A 19,282-nucleotide genomic window follows, 5' to 3' on the forward strand; every position below is an offset into this window, starting at 1 on the left:
TAGCCCTAATGAATATGCATGAGAGAGATTTGCATATAATTGAAGTGACAGGCATATAAATCTACTTCATGCATATTCATTAGGGCTAGCCTGAAAAGCCGATTGGCCTGGTGGTCCTCCAAAACAGAGTTGGAAACTACTGGATTAGACCGTGTTGCACCACCTTCAGCCTTGTAGAAAGAGCGCTAAGTTTACACAGCTCTTAAATCTAGCTTTAGTTCCCTGAACACTGCACAGTTTTACCAACTGCCCACACATCTAATAAACATTTCAACAACGGTAAAAAGGCAACAGCCTCCAAGCACAGAATTCGGTCAACATCAGTTGAAGTCTGCATTGTGATGTTTTTGCAGGTACATATTTTATTTTATATCAAGACTTATCAACTATCTTTACAAAAAGATTCATTCAAGATGGTGAATCACTATGGCAGTGATTAACAGTCTCCAGTAGAATTCCTACACAATCCGAAGTGAATTCCTTATCTTTAACCAATCAGATTCAAATGTGCTCAGGATTACAGTGAAGAAGCTTCCAAGCTGGTTGTTCTACATCAGTGGTTCCCAAACCTGTCCTGGGGGACCCCCAGCCAGTCAGGTTTTCAAGATATCCCTAATGAATATGCATGAGAGAGATTTGCATATAATGGAAGTGACAGGTATGCGAATCTCTCTCATGCATATTCATTAGGGATATCTTGAAAACCTGACTGGCTGGGGGGTCCCCCAGGACAGGTTTGGGAACCACTGTTCTACATGATGCTTTTACTAAAACTCCCTGGCCAGATATTCAGCACTATTTAGCTGGCCAGGAACAGCTCCCAGCCAGCGAGAAATCACTGCCTATCTACCACTGGATATCCCCATTCAGGTGGATAGCTCAGTGGCTGGCTGTGTCACCGCCAATATTCCTCGGCTAGCCAGCTAAGTTCAGCAGTCCGAAAGAGCCATATAAATAACTTGTCTATCTTTGGCCACTATGACTTAGCCAGCCAGCCTGAAAATTCACCCCCCCCCCTGCCTTTTATTAAACCGCGATAGCAGTTTTTATTGCAGGGAGCTGCACTGAATGCCCCTCGCTGCTCCCGACGCTCATAGGAACTCTATGAGTGTCGGGAGCAGTGCGGGGCATTCAGCGCAACTCCCTGTGCTAAAAAAGCTATTGTGGTTTAATAAAAGGGGGGGGATCAATGCAGGTCACCGGATAGGGCGCCAGCACTGAATTTCCAGGTTCGCCATAGACCACAAGAGACATCCGGCTATCTCCCATGGTCTGAATATCAGGTGGCCTGTCTTTTGGAAGCACTTACAAGAAAAGAACCACACATGACCTGAAAGGAGATAGGCCTGACGTCTGGAAGCCAGTCTGGCAGGTGATGGCAATGCTATTTTAAAGACTTTGGTCAAGAGATGATAAAAAGAAAAACTTAGAACCTCTTGCATGTATTGTATATTCTGTCAACTTCATTGACCTGTACACTCCAAACACTGTTAATTCCAATGTTATCTTCGTTTGTAATCTTATTAATTGTTGTGAACCGCCTAGAACTCTCTGGGTATGGCGGTATACAAAATAAAGTTATTATTATTATTAAAAAACCCTGAATTGAGGGTCATATTTACTAAGGGGCCCTTTTAATAAAGCTCAGCACATGCTAAGAAAATTAGCGCAGGCTAAATAGCACATTTTATACCTATGGCTTCTTAGCATTTAACGCACACTAATTCCACTAGCGCACTAAGGGGTCATTTTATCAAGCCGCGCAAGCGGGGTTAGCGCGTCGGACATTTCATCACGCGCTAACCCTCGCAGCCGGCTAAAAAACTAACGCCTGTTCAACGCGGGTTAAACCCCCCTACCGCAGCTTGATAAAAGGACCCCTAAGCTTTGGTAAAAGGGCCCCTAAACGCTAGCGTGCACTAACTGCCACCATGTTCATGTTTTATTTATTTACCCATTTATTTATATTTTGCCTTATGCTAAAGTGAATTACAACCGCTTTGGCTGAATTTCTTCAAAAAGGTGATAGATATATCCAAATAAATAAATAAATAAACCCCAAAATGAAATATCATAATAAAACAAGTATACAATCAGCTTACGAGACAGATATTATAAAATTAAAAGATTTTTTAAAATCAAAAATATTACAAAAATACTTCTTGTTCAAAATCAGAAACTGCTGTCAGTTGTCGCCCTATAGGCATGATGGCAGTTGGTGCATGTTACCTCCCCCCATTGTTTGCTCATGTTTAGTAAACCTAGCCCTAAAACTGCTAGTTGTACCTCCAAAATCAAAGAACTTTCACTTTCAGAGCAAAAAATAGTATTGAAATCAAGAGTGCATAATGAAAAGAATAAATCGACCTCTGCGGTAAGAAAGACAAAGTGGGAGGGAGAGAGAGGAGGTGGAGAGAGTGAGACAGAGAGGGAAAGAGAAATAGCATATGTGCTTTCGGATCTCAGATTATTTTGCATTTTTGAGATGTATACATACATTTGTAAAGCATCTATCTGAAGCCTGACCACAAATAAGTGATCAAACAAGCATTAAAAAAAAAAACCAACAACAAAACACCTTATTCAACAAATAACTTTGTTCAGAAGCTGAGAAGTAAACAATAAAAGCCCCCCCCCCTAAAAAAAAAGTCATTTTTCACAGTCTCACAAATAATATCTTCTCTCTGTTGCACAACCATACCGATGACTTTCTGGGATAGCTTCGGAGTTTCCTGAGTCATGTTCTACAGCAATATACAAACACATATTTACAAAAAAGCATTACAGTTCAAAGCAGCATTGCCAACCAGGAACCCACTAGTGTAAGCCTGCTGTAAATAACAGTCACATTTTTAAAATCTCAAACAATTATGCTGCAGTGCCAGATCCTGATTTTCCCAGCTCTTCATGTGCTCACTTTGTCTGCTTGTAGTGGGGGGTACTAGGTTGGTCAAAGTAAGGGCTCCTTTTACAAAGGCACGTTAGCGGGTTTAACGCGTGTGACTTTTCATCACGCGCTAACCCCCGTGCTAGCCCAAAAACTACCGCCTGCCCAACAGGAGGCGGTAGCGGCTAGTGCGTCCGGCAGTTTAGCGTGCGCTATTACGCGCATTAAACCGCTAACGCGCCTTCGTAAAAGGATCCCTAAGTCTCTTGAAGCAACAAAAGAAATTGACCCTGTTCACTCCACAAAAAACACACACAAGGAACCAAAAATTGTGGCAAATCGATGTCCAAGATGATGGCTTTATTGAAACAAATACGCAATCCACATAAATACATCGATGTTTCTAGAGCAGGGGTGCCCAACGCGTCGATCGCGATCGACAGGTCGTTCGCTCAGGCGACCCCAGTCGATCGCACAGCAGGTTCCCTTCTTCCCTTCTCTTTTTTTCCCCTCCTGACTGGTCCGCCTCTTAAAGAACGCTGGCCAATCAGAGTACTGGAAGGGCGGGGTGAAGGTCGGTGGGGGACGGAGCTCAGCGCATCACAAGAAATAGAAGCGCCTGTAATGATTGAGGTAAGAGCGAGGCCTAATGCTGCCCGATATACAATTTAAAAAACCCCAAAATCGGCCTCCCAATCAGTGGCGTACCGAGGTAGGGCGGTCCACCCCCGCCCCGGGTGCACGGCTTGGAGGGATGCACAGCCGTCCGGGTCCTCCTGCCCTTCCTTTCCACCGGTCTGCGCACGGGGCTCGCACCCGCCGCCCAAATGGTGCTGTTGGTTATCACGAGACTCGCGGGAGTTGACGGCACCATTCAAGCGTCGGCGCGGGACCAGGCAGGCGCAAGCCCTGAGCGCGGACCGGGGGAAAAGAAAGGCAGGATGACCCGGACCTGGCTGGCTGTGCACCCCTCCAAGCCGTGCACCCGGGCAGATCGGACCCCTTCTAAATCCATTGTACTTGTCTTTTATTCAGTTCCACTAATGAGCATTGTGACAGGCAGTTCTTATGGGGCAGTTCTTGGAAGTATTTCTTTGTTTTTCTGTGCCTAAGTATTCTATTAATTTAACTTCCTTATTTCTGTGGGGATCTCCAAAGGGGACGAATGGGAGACGGCCGGTGGCAGGTGGTACTTTAGCAATTCTTACAGGTTGCCATAGGCCTCAGGAGCTGTCTTCCCTCTGCCGTGGTCCTGCCCCTCCTCTAAGTCAGAGACAGGCTTGGGGCAGAGGGAAGACAGCTCCTGAGGCCTATGGCAACCTGCAAGGATCGCTAAAGTACCAGCGATCCTCTCTGCAGACTGCTCCCTGCTGGAATTAGGTAAATGGATGTGGGGAGGGTAGGCCTTGGGGGGTGGGAGTGCAGTCCTTCAAGGGGTAGTGCAGGCCTTCAGGGGGGGAGTCAACCTTTGAGGGGGAATGTGCAGACCTTCAGGGGGGGGTCAGGCCTTCGGGGGAGGGGGGCTGTATAATAAAAAAAATATTTGAACATAAATACAAAGTACACTTGGTGTGTGTATATATATATATATATATAAATAAATATATATATATATATATATATGTTTAGCATTTTTATTGTTGGTAGATCATTTTGACTTGGTCATTTTAAAAGTAGCTCGCAAGCCCAAAAAGTGTGGGCACCCCTGTTCTAGAGGTTCCGGTCCTAGATGTATTTATGTGGATTACGTGTTTATTTCAATACAGGCATCATCTTGGACATCGATTCTCCACAATTTTTATTTTCTTGGGGGTATTAGGTTGAACAAAGCCACCAGTCAAGATCACTAGGAAGGGATCTTCTGACTTTAGAATACCCTGCCTCCATCAACTAATATCTTGAGGAAATGGGGGAGAGAAAAAGAAATGTGAGAAAAAGAGATAGGTGAAGAGAATGATGAAAGGGAAAAGCATCTCATCTTTATAAAATAATTATCCCTTCTTCTTCTACATACACCCTAGCTCTTCAGCATATTTGGGAACAGGACGGCGGGCATGCTATAGAAGACTCGAGTTGGACTCTCTTTTGGACTAGGACTATAAGACCTCTAGCTTCGGCAAGTTCCATCCAATGTCTGTATTTATGGTTTGGACTCCGCATAAGCTCTCGGTGATGGGGTTGGTACCATCTAATATTTGCAACTTCCAGGCTCATTGATACATATGTTGGATAATTATGCAACAGATATTTGATATTTTGAATCAGATATCTTTTTCCATTGTTATATTCATTCTCCAGATATCAGTATCCCAAGAAGGCATTCAAAATTATTTGATATTTTGCTTACAGTCACTCAAAAATTGATTTTGTCAAATTGGAAAGCTTCACATTTGCTTAGTGTGGAATTCACTTTAATCGTAGATGAGAACTTGCTATGGCAGAAAGGATGGGGATGTTTAGAGCGATTCAAAAAACCTGGTCTCTTCTATTCTCTTACTGTGACTCTAATTCTCATAAGAACATAAGAATTGCCGCTGCTGGGTCAGACCAGTGGTCCATCGTGCCCAGCAGTCCGCTCATGCAGCGGCCCTCTGGTCAAAGACCAGTGCCCTAACTGAGACTAGCCCTACCTGCATACGTTCCGGTTCAGCAAGAACTTGTCTAACTTTGTCTTGAATCCCTGGAGGATGTTTTCACCTATGATAGACTCCAGAAGAGCGTTCCAGTTTTCTACCACTCTCTGATTGTTAATAATACAATGTTATCTTTCTTAATATCTTGAGTCCTTCATTGATACTTAGAAGTTTTAAATTACTTTTCCAGATACTGTATATGTGCTGTGTTTCTATTTTTTGTTTGTAATTTTCATTTTTCTCAATCTATGCTTATTTAATACTTACGTTATGGATCATGTTTAGCATTTCATGTACTAATGTTTTTAAAATGTTTCAATAACATTTCATGGGGGAAAAAATGATAAAAGGGAAGATGTGGAAATTTAAGGGGTAGGCTCAAGAGGGAAAGGACTGAGGGACTTCAATCCATAATCCTACTCCCCACTGCCATAGCCAGCAGATTAACCATTCCCCCTAAGTGTATTCTTAACATCTTGTTTGTCTGTCTTGATTGTAAGCTTCTATAAGCAGGGATTCCTTAGTGATTCTGTACAGTGCTGCATACATCTGGTAGCACTATAGAAATAATTAATAGGAGGAGGAGGAGGAGGACTATTTAAGTGGGAAGAGAAGAAGAGAGGAAGTGCCAAATCTACAAAATACAAATGAAATGTCATTTGCGGTTCTTGTTCTTTCCAGAGATGAAAAGTGAGCACAAGCTATGGGTATCAGGTGGGGCACCACCTCAGCAAACAGGAGTAGATACTGAAATCTTAAGAAGGTCAAGAGATGCCTCATTTCTTTTGACAGTTAATTTCTGTCCTGGCTATTTGATATGCTGTGCAGCCGTCATGATATCAAAAAACTTCTGGTATCTGCTTCACAGAACTAATATTGTGAGCAAGTTACCTGTAAACAACGCCGATAGAAAAAAAATTAACCTATAAGAGGGGACATGTTGAGGGATACAAAAATATAGTTCTATTTTTGATATTTCAAAAAAACTACACAAAAGAATGAAAAATAAAAGTATATTACTATCAGCACTTCTGATATGTTCAATATCCTTACAAAATATTTCACTGTTCCCTACATTTCTGAAGGCACTTGCAACTAAAAGAAATTTCAGTTTTCACCTGAGCAATGTTTTCTCATTTAGCTGTAGAAAATGTACTGAGAATCAAATAATACCAGCCCTGAGACTTAGTCTAGAAAATAAATAGCTCTTATGAAGTACATGTAAACACTGGTAAATGCAATCGTTCTGTCAGTTTTCAGTTAGCTCTTGAGACAGCTCATTCTGCCAGAGCCTGGTGCGCAGGCATTAGCTGAAGGACTACTTCCCTGTATTATGTAAGACCGATGCTAGCAAGGTCCTTGCAAAGTTCTGGAGCCCATTCATAGGTTTGAGTATATCCAGGAAAATCCAGGCAACCCATATGCTGTCTGAAAATGTCCCCCTGTGTAATCCTCCGGGTCACCTCTTTTGTGGGCAGGGTGAGGTGGCAGTGGTGGAGGTTATTCCTGAATGGAGGAATGACGCAGGGCCCTGTGGTACTCCTCTGAGCTGTTGATGTGCTCAGTCAAATCGTAGCTCCTCAGGAAATGTCCACTGTTCTGCTGTGCAAAGTAAACCAGCTGTCTTGCAAACATAGGCGTGATCTAAAACATAAAATAAATAGATGTGAAGGGCTAGGAGTGGAGATGAGGGGTTAAATAAAATGCTTCATCTCATCGACTTCCAGGTGCCTTCCGTCCAGGCACTGCATCTAGTGTGCCACCAGCCGGAAAGGTTTGTGGGATATGGTGCTAGACTGAATATCCACTTGACATTAGCTCGTTCTATATTACTTCTGACTTTGTAAACCTCTATCAACTTCTGACACATTCCCTCTTTGCCATACGTTTTCCATGTGGTTCACTTTTTGCAGCCTATGAATCGATGGTATTGCCATGGGGCACTGTTTGGGGCCTGGGGCACTGTTTGGGGCCTGGGCCCCTTCACTTTGGGCTTAGGTTCCCTCCAAAACTGCAGCACCTTTGAATGGCTAAAGAGGATACCCGGGCTAAAGAGGATACCCGAGCTCCACTAGCCAAAGAGATCCACTGCACAACTCCTCCCCCCCCCCCCCCCCGGTGCAGGCTCAGTAGCAAGGAAACTGGCAGTGCGCTTTCAGCTAGTAATTTCAATACTCTTCGCACATGCTCAGTTCATGCATGCACTGAGCATGCACAGAAGTGACTCATATTCAGAGCGAATGAAAATGAATTCGCGTGACTCATATTCAGAGCCAATGAAAATGCATTCACGTGACTCATTCAGAGCCAATGAAAATGCATTCATGTGACTTATTCAGAGCCAATGAAAATGCATTCACGTACTCATTCAGAGCCAATGAAAATGCATTCATGTGACTTATTCAGAGCCAATGAAAATGCATTCACGTACTCATTGAGCCAATGAAAATGCATTCACGTGACTCATTCAGAGCCAATGAAAATGCATTCACGTGACTCGGGTTAGGTAAACTCCAGTAAGAATGGGAAGCCAGAATATTTGTGGATTGTTTGTTTTTTTGTTTTGGGTCATTTGGTGTTTATAGGAATTTTAATTTTATTCAGGTTTTCTTGAATATTTGCAACAATATTATTGACAGTGTTTTTTTGTTTTGTTGCTGAAAAAACAGCAAGTGGGCTTTCAAGCAAGCATCGTGCCCATCATAAGCAAAAACATTGGGCAAATGCAGGATTGATATACACCTTAGCTTTCAACATTAATGCAATAAAATTGCAAACTTTGGAATTATTCCACCTCAAAACTGTTACATGTTACGCTGCTCCATGAGGCTGCAAAGTTTAGCACGCCTTCTTCAGGGATCCAAGGTTGATAAGGTTTCAAATTAAACCGCAAATCAAAATAATAATAAGCATAAGCCTATGTAAATCAAGGGTAATCGCTGAATGACGATCTCAGTATAAACTTGCACTTTTTGCCTCAGTGCAAGTTTATACCGAGATCGTCGTTCAGCGATTACCCTTGATTTACACAGGCTTATGTTTATTATTTTGATTTGCGATTTAATTCGAAACCTTATCAACTTTGGACTCTTGAAGAAGGCGTGTTAACTGAAACATGGACCGTGTCAGGTCCTTTGGTTTGTTAAAAGGTGGTAACATTAACCACATTTAATAATAGACACAATAAACATAGCCTGCATCTTGTACGTTTTGTCTGCAGTTTTTCCTTGTTTCTCGTGTGTTGTTTTGTTTCTACTGCAGCCTTTGTTGGATTTTTCTTTTGTTGCTTTGTGCTGCAAAGTTTAGCACATATTCTACATATAGAGGGGTGTTATATGACTGCATGATAGCTACTTGGTGCTGATGGATTCTCTGGTCTTTAGTTATAAGACCATTTTCATGAGCACAGTCATAAATCTGTTTATCCATTTCAGTTTCTGTTGTCTGACAGCAGACTCTGGGTGCTCAGCTGACCCTGGATTGAGTGTTTGCTCTTTTTTCCATTCTCCATTTCATCCACACTGTTAAGCAGACAAATGGGTAACTCACCCTGAAGCCAGTGGCATAGTAAGGGGGGATGGTCCGCCTCTTGGTGAGGGCACAGGCACCTGTCCTCCCATCTGCCCCCCCCCCACTCCTTCCCTCCCCCCACTTCCCTTCCCCCGTTCCTCTGTAACGTTCTTGGCACGAGCAGCAACCTCCAACCTGCTGTTGTGTCGGCTCTTCCTCGGACGTCACTTCCTAGACCTGCGCCTAGAAACTGATGTCAGAGGAAGAGCCGACACTGGTGCGATAGCAGCTGCTCGTGCCAGGAACGTTACAGAGGTAGGGGGGAAGGGAAACGGCACTCGTGCAGCAGGAGAGGTGGGGAGGAGCGTGGAGGGGTGGGGAAGGAGCGTGGAGGGGTGGGGAAGGAGTGTGGAGGGGTGGGGAAGGAGCGTGGAAAGGTGGGGAAGGAGCGTGGAGGGGTGGGGAAGGAGCGTGGAGAGGTGGGGAGGAGCGTGAATGGGTGGGTAAAGAGTGTGGAGAGGGGGAAGGAGCGGGAAGGGATAGGGAAAGAGTGTGGAGAGATGGGGAAGGAGCGTGGAGAGGTGGTGGAGGTGTGTGGAGGGGTGGGGGAGGAGTGTGAAGAGGTGGTGGAGGAGCATGGAGAGGTGGGGGAGGAGCGTGGAGGGGCAGACCGTCACCGTCCCAGGCGCCTCTCACCTTCGCTATGCCACTGCCTGAAGCAACAAAACAAGCATTTATCCATTACATCTAGAGATGTAACTGCAATCCATTAATGATGCTCTAACTTCCTAGACAATTCATATGTGCTGGTAACAAAGGACAAGATATGAAATATGGGTAACAAGACACTCCCACCCAAAAAAAGAAAACCGTATTTACATGGGCTGTGATTAGCTTCCTCTGCCTCTGGGGGTCGGGGAACTCCTCCCCAAAGCATAAGACAACCTGGAAATGTGGCACTGGTCGTCCATGATGAGCATATGCCTGCAATTCTAAAACAGAGGAAAAATTGATCATCAGTGATAGATCAGTCAGCGCTTCTGCTGCATAACCAAAACCAGATATAGAGTAACTCTATGCAGTAACTGAGATATTAGGAACGGGGTTTACAATCAGGTACTTGAGCATTTTTCCCTATCTGTCACAGTTTATCTAATGTCCCTGACGCAGTGGAGGATTAAGCGACTTGCCCAGGGTCACAAGGAGTAGTGCAGGATTTTGAATCCGCAACCTCAGGGTGCTGAGGCTGTAGCTCTAACCACTATGCCATACTCTCATTGACACCAATGGCACAAGACAGTGGTCTCCAACCTTTTTTGTGTAAAGGATCGAAGTATGATTACAAAAAAACTCTGATGGTGCAGTGGTTAAAACTAGTGCTGCCTGATTCAGGAAAAAAAAATCGATTCGATTCAATTCGATTCAGCCTATTCGATTCGATTCAATTTTCCTGTCCAATGGGGTGTTTTTTTTAAAAACATCCTGGTGGGTTTATTTTATAGCCTCTTCACCCCTTTTATAGCTTCTTCACCCCTTTGCCCTCTCCTAACCCACTGGCGCTGTGGTGTAAACAAAATAAACAAACAAAAAAGACTTTTCCTCTCTCTGTTAAATCGTAACTCACGTTCGCGGTCTAACACCAGCTCTGGCAGGATACACGTTTCAAATTTGACATATTGTAATCACAATACAGAAAATAAAATTCGTTTTTCTACCTTTTGTTGTCTGGTCATTATTCAAATCTTGTTGGTCCCAGGCTCTGGTTGTCTTCTGATAACTTGCTTGCCAGGGTCTCCTTCTGTCTTCTTTCTCCGTGCTAACCATCCATCTTCCATTTCTGTCCTCCCCTTCCGTTTCCCTTCCCTCTCCCAGAGGTCTGGCATCTGTCCTTTTTTTCGTCTCCATCCACAGATCCACCTTCTCTCAACTATCCTTTCATCCAGCATCGCTCCCTCCTTCCCCACCACCCCAGGGTCCACCATCTCTCCCTTTCTGTTCCTTTCATTCCTAAATCCCATTGTCCACCATCTCTCTCCCTCTCCCATTATTTCTTCCCCCCAAAGTCCGGCATATGCACGTCTCTTTGAACCCTCCCTTCCCTCCCTCCCTCCGTGTACTTTTACACCAGGGCCCCCTCCCCTGAATGTCTGCACCCCCCTGAAGGCCTACACCTCACCCCTGAAGGCCTGCATATCCCCCCTGAAGGCCTATATCCCACCCCTGAAGGCCTGCATGTCCCCCCTGGAAGGCCTGCACCTCCCCATGAAGGACTACACCCTCCCCCCCCCAGGAAGGCCTGCACCTCCCCCCACGAAGGACTACAACACCCCTCCCCCCAGAAGGCCTGCGTGTTTAATTTATCTAAATTCAGCAGCCTGCCCTGCAGAAGAAGATCGTTCGCTCTAGCGATCTTTGAAAGCTGCCATAGGTTGTCCGAGTTGTCTTCTCTCTGCCGCGGTCCCGCCCCTTCTCTGACATCAGAGAAGGGGCGGGACCACGGCAGAGAGAAGACAACTCGGACGACCTATGGCAGCTTTCAAAGATCGCTAGAGCCAGCGATCTTCTTCTGCAGAGCAGGCTGCTGAATTTCGGTAAATTGCTATGGGAAGCCGGACACTAGCGGGGAAGCCACTTCCCGACTGACCCTCCCCACTCGCCCTCTAAAGCAGGAGCGACAGGGCAGCAAGAGGCAGCGCTGCCGCTCCTGCTTTAGGGGCAAGGGGAAAGGGTCAGTCAATGAATCGGGAGGACGATTTTTTGGTGGGGTGAATCGATTTGAATCGATTCACCCGAAGTGAAAGAGGAAGAATTGGGGTGGAGGAGAGGAAGGGTGAGATGATTGTTCTACATGAAAAAATAAGACATCCCCAAAATAAGCCCTAATGCATTTTTTTAACCCAAAATTAATATAAGAAGACACTGTCTTATTTTCGGGGAAACACGGTACTGTACCTGAATGTACACTGCTTCAGTGGCTTGCAGACAGTATGTATAAAAAATTATGTTAATATAGTCATTTCTTATATTGTTTCTATACTACCCTCCCAACAAGATTGCTCAGTTAAGTAAACAGCCTTAACAAAACCCAGTGGAACACTTTTTTGACTGGGGGTTAAACAAATTCATTTCAAGTCCACCATCAAACACTAGCTGCTCCTGATGTGTGGCCACTGGGGTCAGGGCATGACCCCAGTGGCCCACCCCAACCCATTGTCTATGACAAAAACAATTATACGAAGAATAAACAGAACACGTAAAAACTCTATCCTACAATCATAATCCACATTCCCTACCACATCAGACTAATCCAGTCCTTAACACCCTATCTCAACCCCTCATTGTCCCACCACCTATCAAGAATGTGACTCCTCCAAATTCTACCCTCCTTCAGAACATTATAGACCCTTCAACACATCATGTCAACATCTTTTTTTCAGTTTCAACTTTGGAATAAGTTAACATCTATGTTGCCTGTATCTGATTTTTGGATGTTAGGGCAGAGTCTGGTTTTATGTTCAAATCTTTTTATTAGAATGAATAGAAAAACAGCAAATAACAAATACACCAATGGCAAGGCTAAGCTTCCAAAAATACACCAAGACCGTGCAGTGTAGAGACAAACAGAACAAACAACCCCCCAACCCCAACCTCCCCCCCCAAACAGCCCATTCCCCCCCGTACAAACACCCCACCCCCACCCCCAACAACTAACAGAAGCTAAAAGACGTAACTTCAAAGTACCAAAGGCCCGTGTTCTGGTGGCCCCCGGCAGACCCAATGAAAAACCCATCCCCCCCTCAACAACCCTGAAGAAAGAGAAAAAAAAAACCAAAAAGAAAAAATAAAATAAAATAATAATAATAATAAAAGTGCGGTGTCCGATCACAGGAGAAGATGCCAAGAACCACAACCCAGCTAAGCCAGAGGATTCAACAGGAGACTACGCCCTCTAAGAGTTAAGGAGTCCAGATAAACTCCCCACACAAGCAAAAAACGACGTCGGCGACGAGGATGGCTGACGGCCTCACGGGCCTCCCACATGGCCAAATTATGCACCAGCGCTCTCCAGGTCCAAAAAGAGGGAGGCTCCGAAACAGTCCAAGATTTCAAAATGCATTTGCGAGCAAGGAGACACACCTTACGACACCAAAGGATACCCCCTTTAGGAAGACCGCGAAAGGCCCCAGGAAGATCAAGAACCAACTGTTCCACAGTACCCACAATGGCGCTCAAAAATAACCCACGGAAATATTGAACAATAGCCTTCCAAAAAACCTGTATAGGCCAACAATCCCAAAAAGAATGAGCGAAAGTATTGGGGTCCCTGCCACATTTCAAGCACAAAGGGGAGTCAATACCTCCCATTTTATGCAATTGGACTTGAGTAAGATAGGCCCTATAAATCATTCTAACATAACACTCACGATACTCCGCCCCCATGATCAGATGTGGGACCCCACGCACCGCTCGCAAAACATCCCAAGCACCAAGATCCAGGCCAAGTTCACGACCCCAGCTTCGTCTAAGCTGCGACAGCTCTTTAGTATCCATAAGTTCCAACAAGGCCCTATATAATGCCGACACCGAAGTAAAAGAAACTGCCACCCCGTCAAAAAAAAGCCGAAGACGCACCCCCATCAGGAAAGCGAGGCAATCCTGCGGAAGAGAAGGAATATAATGCTTAACCTGACAATAGGCAAAAATATCACCCCAGCCTCCACTCAAGCGATCCCTCAAAGCATCCAGAGGCTGCAAACCGCCCTCCTCCGTCAACAGATGTTCCAAAAGATGAAAACCGCGGGCCACCCAGTCGAGAAAAGCAGGGCTATCCCGGCCCGGAGGAAAGGCCAAGTTCCCCCGTAGAGGAAGTTGATTCGACACACTCGGGTCCCCTCCCAGTCTGCCGACCAAGCTCCCCCACACAGCACGCATAGACTTCAAAGAAACACACGCACGGAACTCAGGGGGAAGATCCTTAGTGGGCAAGTGTAAGAGACTGTTCAAGGTATGAGGAGCATAGAAGGCCCGTTCAAAACCCAACGGGGTATACTGATGTTCACCCAGGAGCCAGTCTTTCAAATGGCGCAGTAAACAGGCCTCATTATAAAGGCCAAAATCAGGAAGTCCTAGTCCTCCCTGTTGCCAGCCACCCACCAAATAGGGAAAACGAACCTTTGGTTTGCGCAAATTCCAACAGAAACGGGACAGCAAACGATGTAAACTGTTAAGATCCTTTTTCAACAAACGAAGCGGCAAAGTCTGGAACACATACAGCCATCGCGGAAAAATCACCATGCTTACCAAAGAGATACGGCCCAACAGGGTCAGAGGGAGGCCCTCCCAGGCCTCCAGCTGGACCTTAGTATCAGCCAAAAGCTTAGGAATATTAAGCGAATAAAGCTGAGTCGTGGAAACCGAAAGGTAGACCCCCAAGTACCGAAAGGAGCCCGGGGCCCAGCGTAAAGGAAAGGAGGTGCCTCACCGAAACCGCAGGGCCGGTGAGGAAGGCAAGGCCTCAGACTTAAGCAAATTCAAACGGAAGCCCGCATAATCACCATACTCTCTCATGGTCTCCAAAAGAGCCTGCAAAGAAGGAGAAGGGTCCGTCAGAAAAGCCAACAGATCATCCGCAAAAGCAGCCACCTTAAAGCTCTGATCCCCCAACTGAATCCCCCGAATAGTCGGAGTCGAATAGATATCACGAAGGAGGGGGTCAAGCATCAACACAAACAACAAAGGGGATAACGGACATCCCTGGCGAGTTCCCGTATGAATCTCAAATAAAGAAGAACGACAACCATTTACCCACAAAGTAGCCTTTGGTAAAGCATATAATGCCCGTATCGCCGAAACGAAACGACCTCTAAACCCATATTTAGCCAAAGTAGCAAACAAGAAATCCCAACGAACGCGATCAAACGCCTTCTCAGCATCAAAACTAATAAGAAGAGAAGGCGCTGCAACCCTAGAAGCATAATCTAAAGAAGTCAAAATTCTGCGCAGATTCTTTGCCACCGATCGACCCTTAATAAAACCCACCTGGGACTCATGTAGAAGAAGCGGCAACACCCGTGCCAATCGGTTAGCCAGTATCCTTGCCAGTAGCTTAACATCAAAGTTAAGTAGTGAAATAGGTCTATAAGATTCTGGCAGAGTAGGATCCCTCCCGGGCTTCAGAACAACAATAATCTGAGCTACATTAAGATGTTCAGGCATCGCCTCAGCATTGATCATCACATTAAACATATTAGCCAGCGGCGACCCAATTTCAGATTGCAAAAGTTTATAGAATTCAGCTCTATACCCATCGACTCCAGGGGCTTTCAAGGTAGGACTTTGTGCTATAGCAAGTTCCACCTCTCCCACCTCAATAGGCGCTTTCAACTGACCCGTCTGCTCCTCCGAAAGACACGGGAGATCAAGTCCCTCCAAATAGAGATCCCCAGAAAGTCCCAAATACGGAGGTGGAGCATAAAGAGCTGCATAAAAACGGCGAAAGACATCACATATATCCGTGTCACTAGTGACCCGCCCGGACTCTGCAGTATGAAGGTGCAAAATCTTCTTACGGCTCTCCCTTTGCGAGACTAAACGGGCCAAAAGTTTCCCTCCCTTATTACCGTGGACGTATAAGCGGTATTTATAGTAAGCCAAAGACTTAGTCGCCCGTTGATACAAAAGTGCATTAACCGCCGCCTGCAAGGAAAGCAGACTCTGCCTGTTTCCTGACGTAGGACGAAAAGCAAAGGTACGCCGAGCTCTCATCATCTGGTCCGACAAACGTAACAACTCCCTATCTCGGGTCTTCCGCACCCAGCTAACATAACTAATAATCACTCCCCGAAGGACCGCCTTCGCCGCTTCCCAGTACAAAACCGGGTTCTCCTCATGTTGCCTATTATGGTATTGATAATCCTTCCACGCCCCCAGAAGATAGGGCAAAAAGTTAGGGTCCTCCTGGAGCCACAAAGGATAAGCCCAATACCCAGGTGGGCGAGGCCCCACACCCGAATCCCAATCCATCCAAACCCATGCGTGATCTGAAATCGCATAAGGCCCTATCTCCACCTTCCGAACCCTAGCAAAGAGCGAGCGTGAAACCAGCAGATAATCGATACGAGATTGCGAAGCATGGGCGCGTGAGAGATGGGTATAATCTCGCTCCCCTGGATGCAAGAGTCTCCAAACATCTAATAGATCCAGAAGATGACACAACTGAGGAAGACCCCTAGCCTCGGTACCCTCTCCACCCCTAGGTGAGCGAGATCTATCCAAGGAAGCATCCCAGGCGACATTGAAGTCCCCCCCCCACAATCATCGGAAGAGGAGCACGAGACAAAAGAAACATCTTCAAACGGGCGTAAAACGATTTATCATAAGTGTTGGGAGCATAGACACACCCCACCAGCACCTGAACACCCCCAATCACCGCCGTACAAAAAGCATATCGACTATCGGCATCAATAGCCACCGGGGTAATCTGAGTAGCCACCGCTTTCCGAAAAAGAATAGCAACTCCCCGTTTCTTCCCAACTGCAGCCGCCGTTATACATCGCTCCACCCAACCCCTTCTCAATTTAGCGTGTTCTAAGTCAGTAAGGTGTGTCTCCTGCAACATAGCAATATCCGCTCTCTGTCTCTGCAAGTTTTGTAAAATTTTTGCCCGCTTAACAGGTGAGTTAATGCCTCCAACATTCCAAGTAAGAAGTTTCACCATTCAACTTACAAAAAAATGAAACAGATACAGTGCAAAAGTGATGAAAAGTATGAGGCTGCCAAGATGCTGCCCCAGCCTACAGCATCTAGCAGAAAGGCAGAGTCTGGTTTTAATGAAACTTGATTATGCAATTGCTTGTATTTGGGAATGATGTTATCTGGGTTTTCGGCACTGTAGATTATTCAGAATGGCACAGCACAATTGATTATGGGGGCAACTTAGTCTTGCACTCAAACAGGAGATCCTACCTTGTCATGGTAGAAACACAAAGAAAATAGAGAAGGCGACCTGTGGTGCTCAATATCTTTATTGTGCCCAAGACTCGACACATGTGTGTTTCAGCCATCAGGCCTGCCTCAGGAGTCTGAGCCTCAATACAAAGCAATGTTTCACAATTTTTCTCTCTTATAATTGAAATATAATAATAATAATAACAACAACAGTTTATATACCGCAGGACCGTGAAGTTCTATGTGGTTTACAATGATTAAAAATGCTACAAATTGAGTAGAACGAACAAAGTTAGAAATTAGTGACTAACAGTTCTAGAGATCAGTTGTTGTGGGAAAGGTTGTGCAGATCAGCTACTTGAGTACTTCAGGAACAGATATGTTTTGAGGTGTCTCCTAAATTCCCCATAGATCTTTGCCCCATAATGCTGCTTGATAAGAGAAAAGATGTTGATGATGTCTTAAATTTACATCCTCTAACTGGTGGAGAAACAAACTTCAAGTATGAGCTTCTCTTATGTCTATTGGTTGAGAAAGAGAAAAGGTCAGTTATATATTTAGGGGCTAAACCGGATGGTATCTTGAAGCGGAAACATCGCACGTGCTTCCATCGGCAACCAGTGCAGGAATCAGATCATCAATTGGATGAATGAAACGAACAAAACAACCAGTGTAAGGTATGTCCGCCATGTTGAGTAGTATCTCAGTGTCTCCAGTGCTCTAAAGCGATCGTGGTGGCCGGCCCCAGTGAACTTCGCAGGCCGCTCCCCAACCTGGAAGCACGCTCCCCCCCGACGCGATCCCGTGCGTCAGAGGGAACGTGCCACCGAGGCCGGAAAGCGGCCCGCGAGGCCCGCCAAAGCCGGCTACGATCGCAGGCTGCCCCGAAGAGGAGGATCAGCGGCAGCAGCAGCAGCGGTGAGCGAGGGCGGGAGGTATGTTCCAGCTTGCTTCGGGTTGGGGAGGTGTTTGGTAGTATCTCAGTGTCTCCAGTGCTCTAAAGCTTTAGAGTACTGGAGACACTGAGATACTACTCAACACGGCGTTCATTGCATTTGTCCAATTGCTTCTCTGACTCATATATTTCAATGATAAGAGAAAAAAGTTGTGACACATTGCTTTGCATTGAGACAGGGCTGGTATTTGGGGGGGGGGGATTGGGGGGGCAAACAGGGCAACTGTCCTTTCCGTCTCCCCATCCTGTTCCGAAGCCTCCCTCACCTTTTAAAATGCAAAGGGTTGTCTGATGTGGCAGCGATTTTCTAGCGCTGCTCACAGATTACACGGCACTGTTCCCCTGCCACAGTCCGCCCCCCCCTCAGACACAACATTCTGTTTCTCCTCGGGTGAGCTGCAGCATGGAAACAGTGCCGAGGAATCCACAAGCGGCGATAGAGAATTTGGAATGAGGTGGGGGAGAAGAGAAGGACATCCTGGCTCACGGAGGGCCCCCTGGAGCAGCTGATTTTTAAATGCTGATTTTTAAATGAAGTGAGGGATGCTGGATGGGAGGTCATGTGGTGAACCCAGATGGTGGGGGAGGGAGGAAGGGAGAGATGTTGGATGGGAGGGCATTTGGTAGGTGGGAAAATCAGGAAAGGGGGAAGGGAGGAGAGGAATTTGGGGCTCCTCTTTATCTTCTGCCCAGAATATCTAACACCAGCCCTGAGTTCAAAGCAGGTTATATTCAGATACAGTGGGAATTTTCTTGTCCCTTGAGACTTCACACTCTATAAGTCTGTACCTGAGGCAATGGAGTGGGATTTGAATCCTGGTTCATAGCTTCCTGCTCTAAATATTAGGCTAACTAGTCCACTGTTAGCCCAAAGCTATTATTTTTCAAAGCTTCTGGAACTGTGCAGTGTAAGGAGTAACCACTGTCGAGACCTTTACATTCTCCATAAATCTATACCTTGAGGAAAGAACTTTGACAGTCCTTTTTCTGGGAACATCATCGTTCCTCCAAAACTTACTTGCTCCACTTCATCACTGAAGCTGAAACCGTGGATTGAAGACAATGTTTTTATTTTTATTTTTTTTCCAGTTTATGAATTATTTTTAATCTTATTCATTGTTTTGCCACTTGTTTTTGCTTTGTTCTATTTCTATCATTAAAATTTCTCCAGAATTCTTTTGTTCAACGGTTCCTCCTTCTGCATCTATTCCTTTCTCTCCTCTCTTCTACCTTCCAAAGTACATAGTTCAATACAGTCTTGTTAGAATGTTTATTTTCTTATTTTTCCTCTCTCTCTACTTTTCACTTCTTTATTACTCTCTAGGTACTTTAGTTAGATTGTGAGCCTTC

General features: G+C 45.5%; 1 protein-coding gene across 2 annotated transcripts in view; it reads right to left on the reverse strand.

The window, feature by feature from the left end:
• Nucleotides 1–6,597: 6,597 nt before the first annotated feature.
• IRF4 (interferon regulatory factor 4) overlaps nucleotides 6,598–19,282 on the reverse strand; it is a 50,571-nt gene continuing 37,886 nt past the window's right edge. For both annotated transcript variants that reach the window (XM_033934895.1, XM_033934894.1), the window contains exons 8-9: nucleotides 9,910–10,022; nucleotides 6,598–7,164 (exon numbers count right to left, since the gene is read on the reverse strand). In XM_033934895.1, the coding sequence (XP_033790786.1) occupies nucleotides 7,021–7,164; nucleotides 9,910–10,022 (257 nt within the window). In that variant the 3' untranslated portion in view covers nucleotides 6,598–7,020. The remainder of the gene's footprint in view (nucleotides 7,165–9,909; nucleotides 10,023–19,282) is intronic.

This window comes from Geotrypetes seraphini, chromosome 2 (genome assembly GCF_902459505.1).
Source record: "Geotrypetes seraphini chromosome 2, aGeoSer1.1, whole genome shotgun sequence".
Classification (NCBI taxonomy): Eukaryota; Metazoa; Chordata; class Amphibia; order Gymnophiona; family Dermophiidae; genus Geotrypetes; species Geotrypetes seraphini.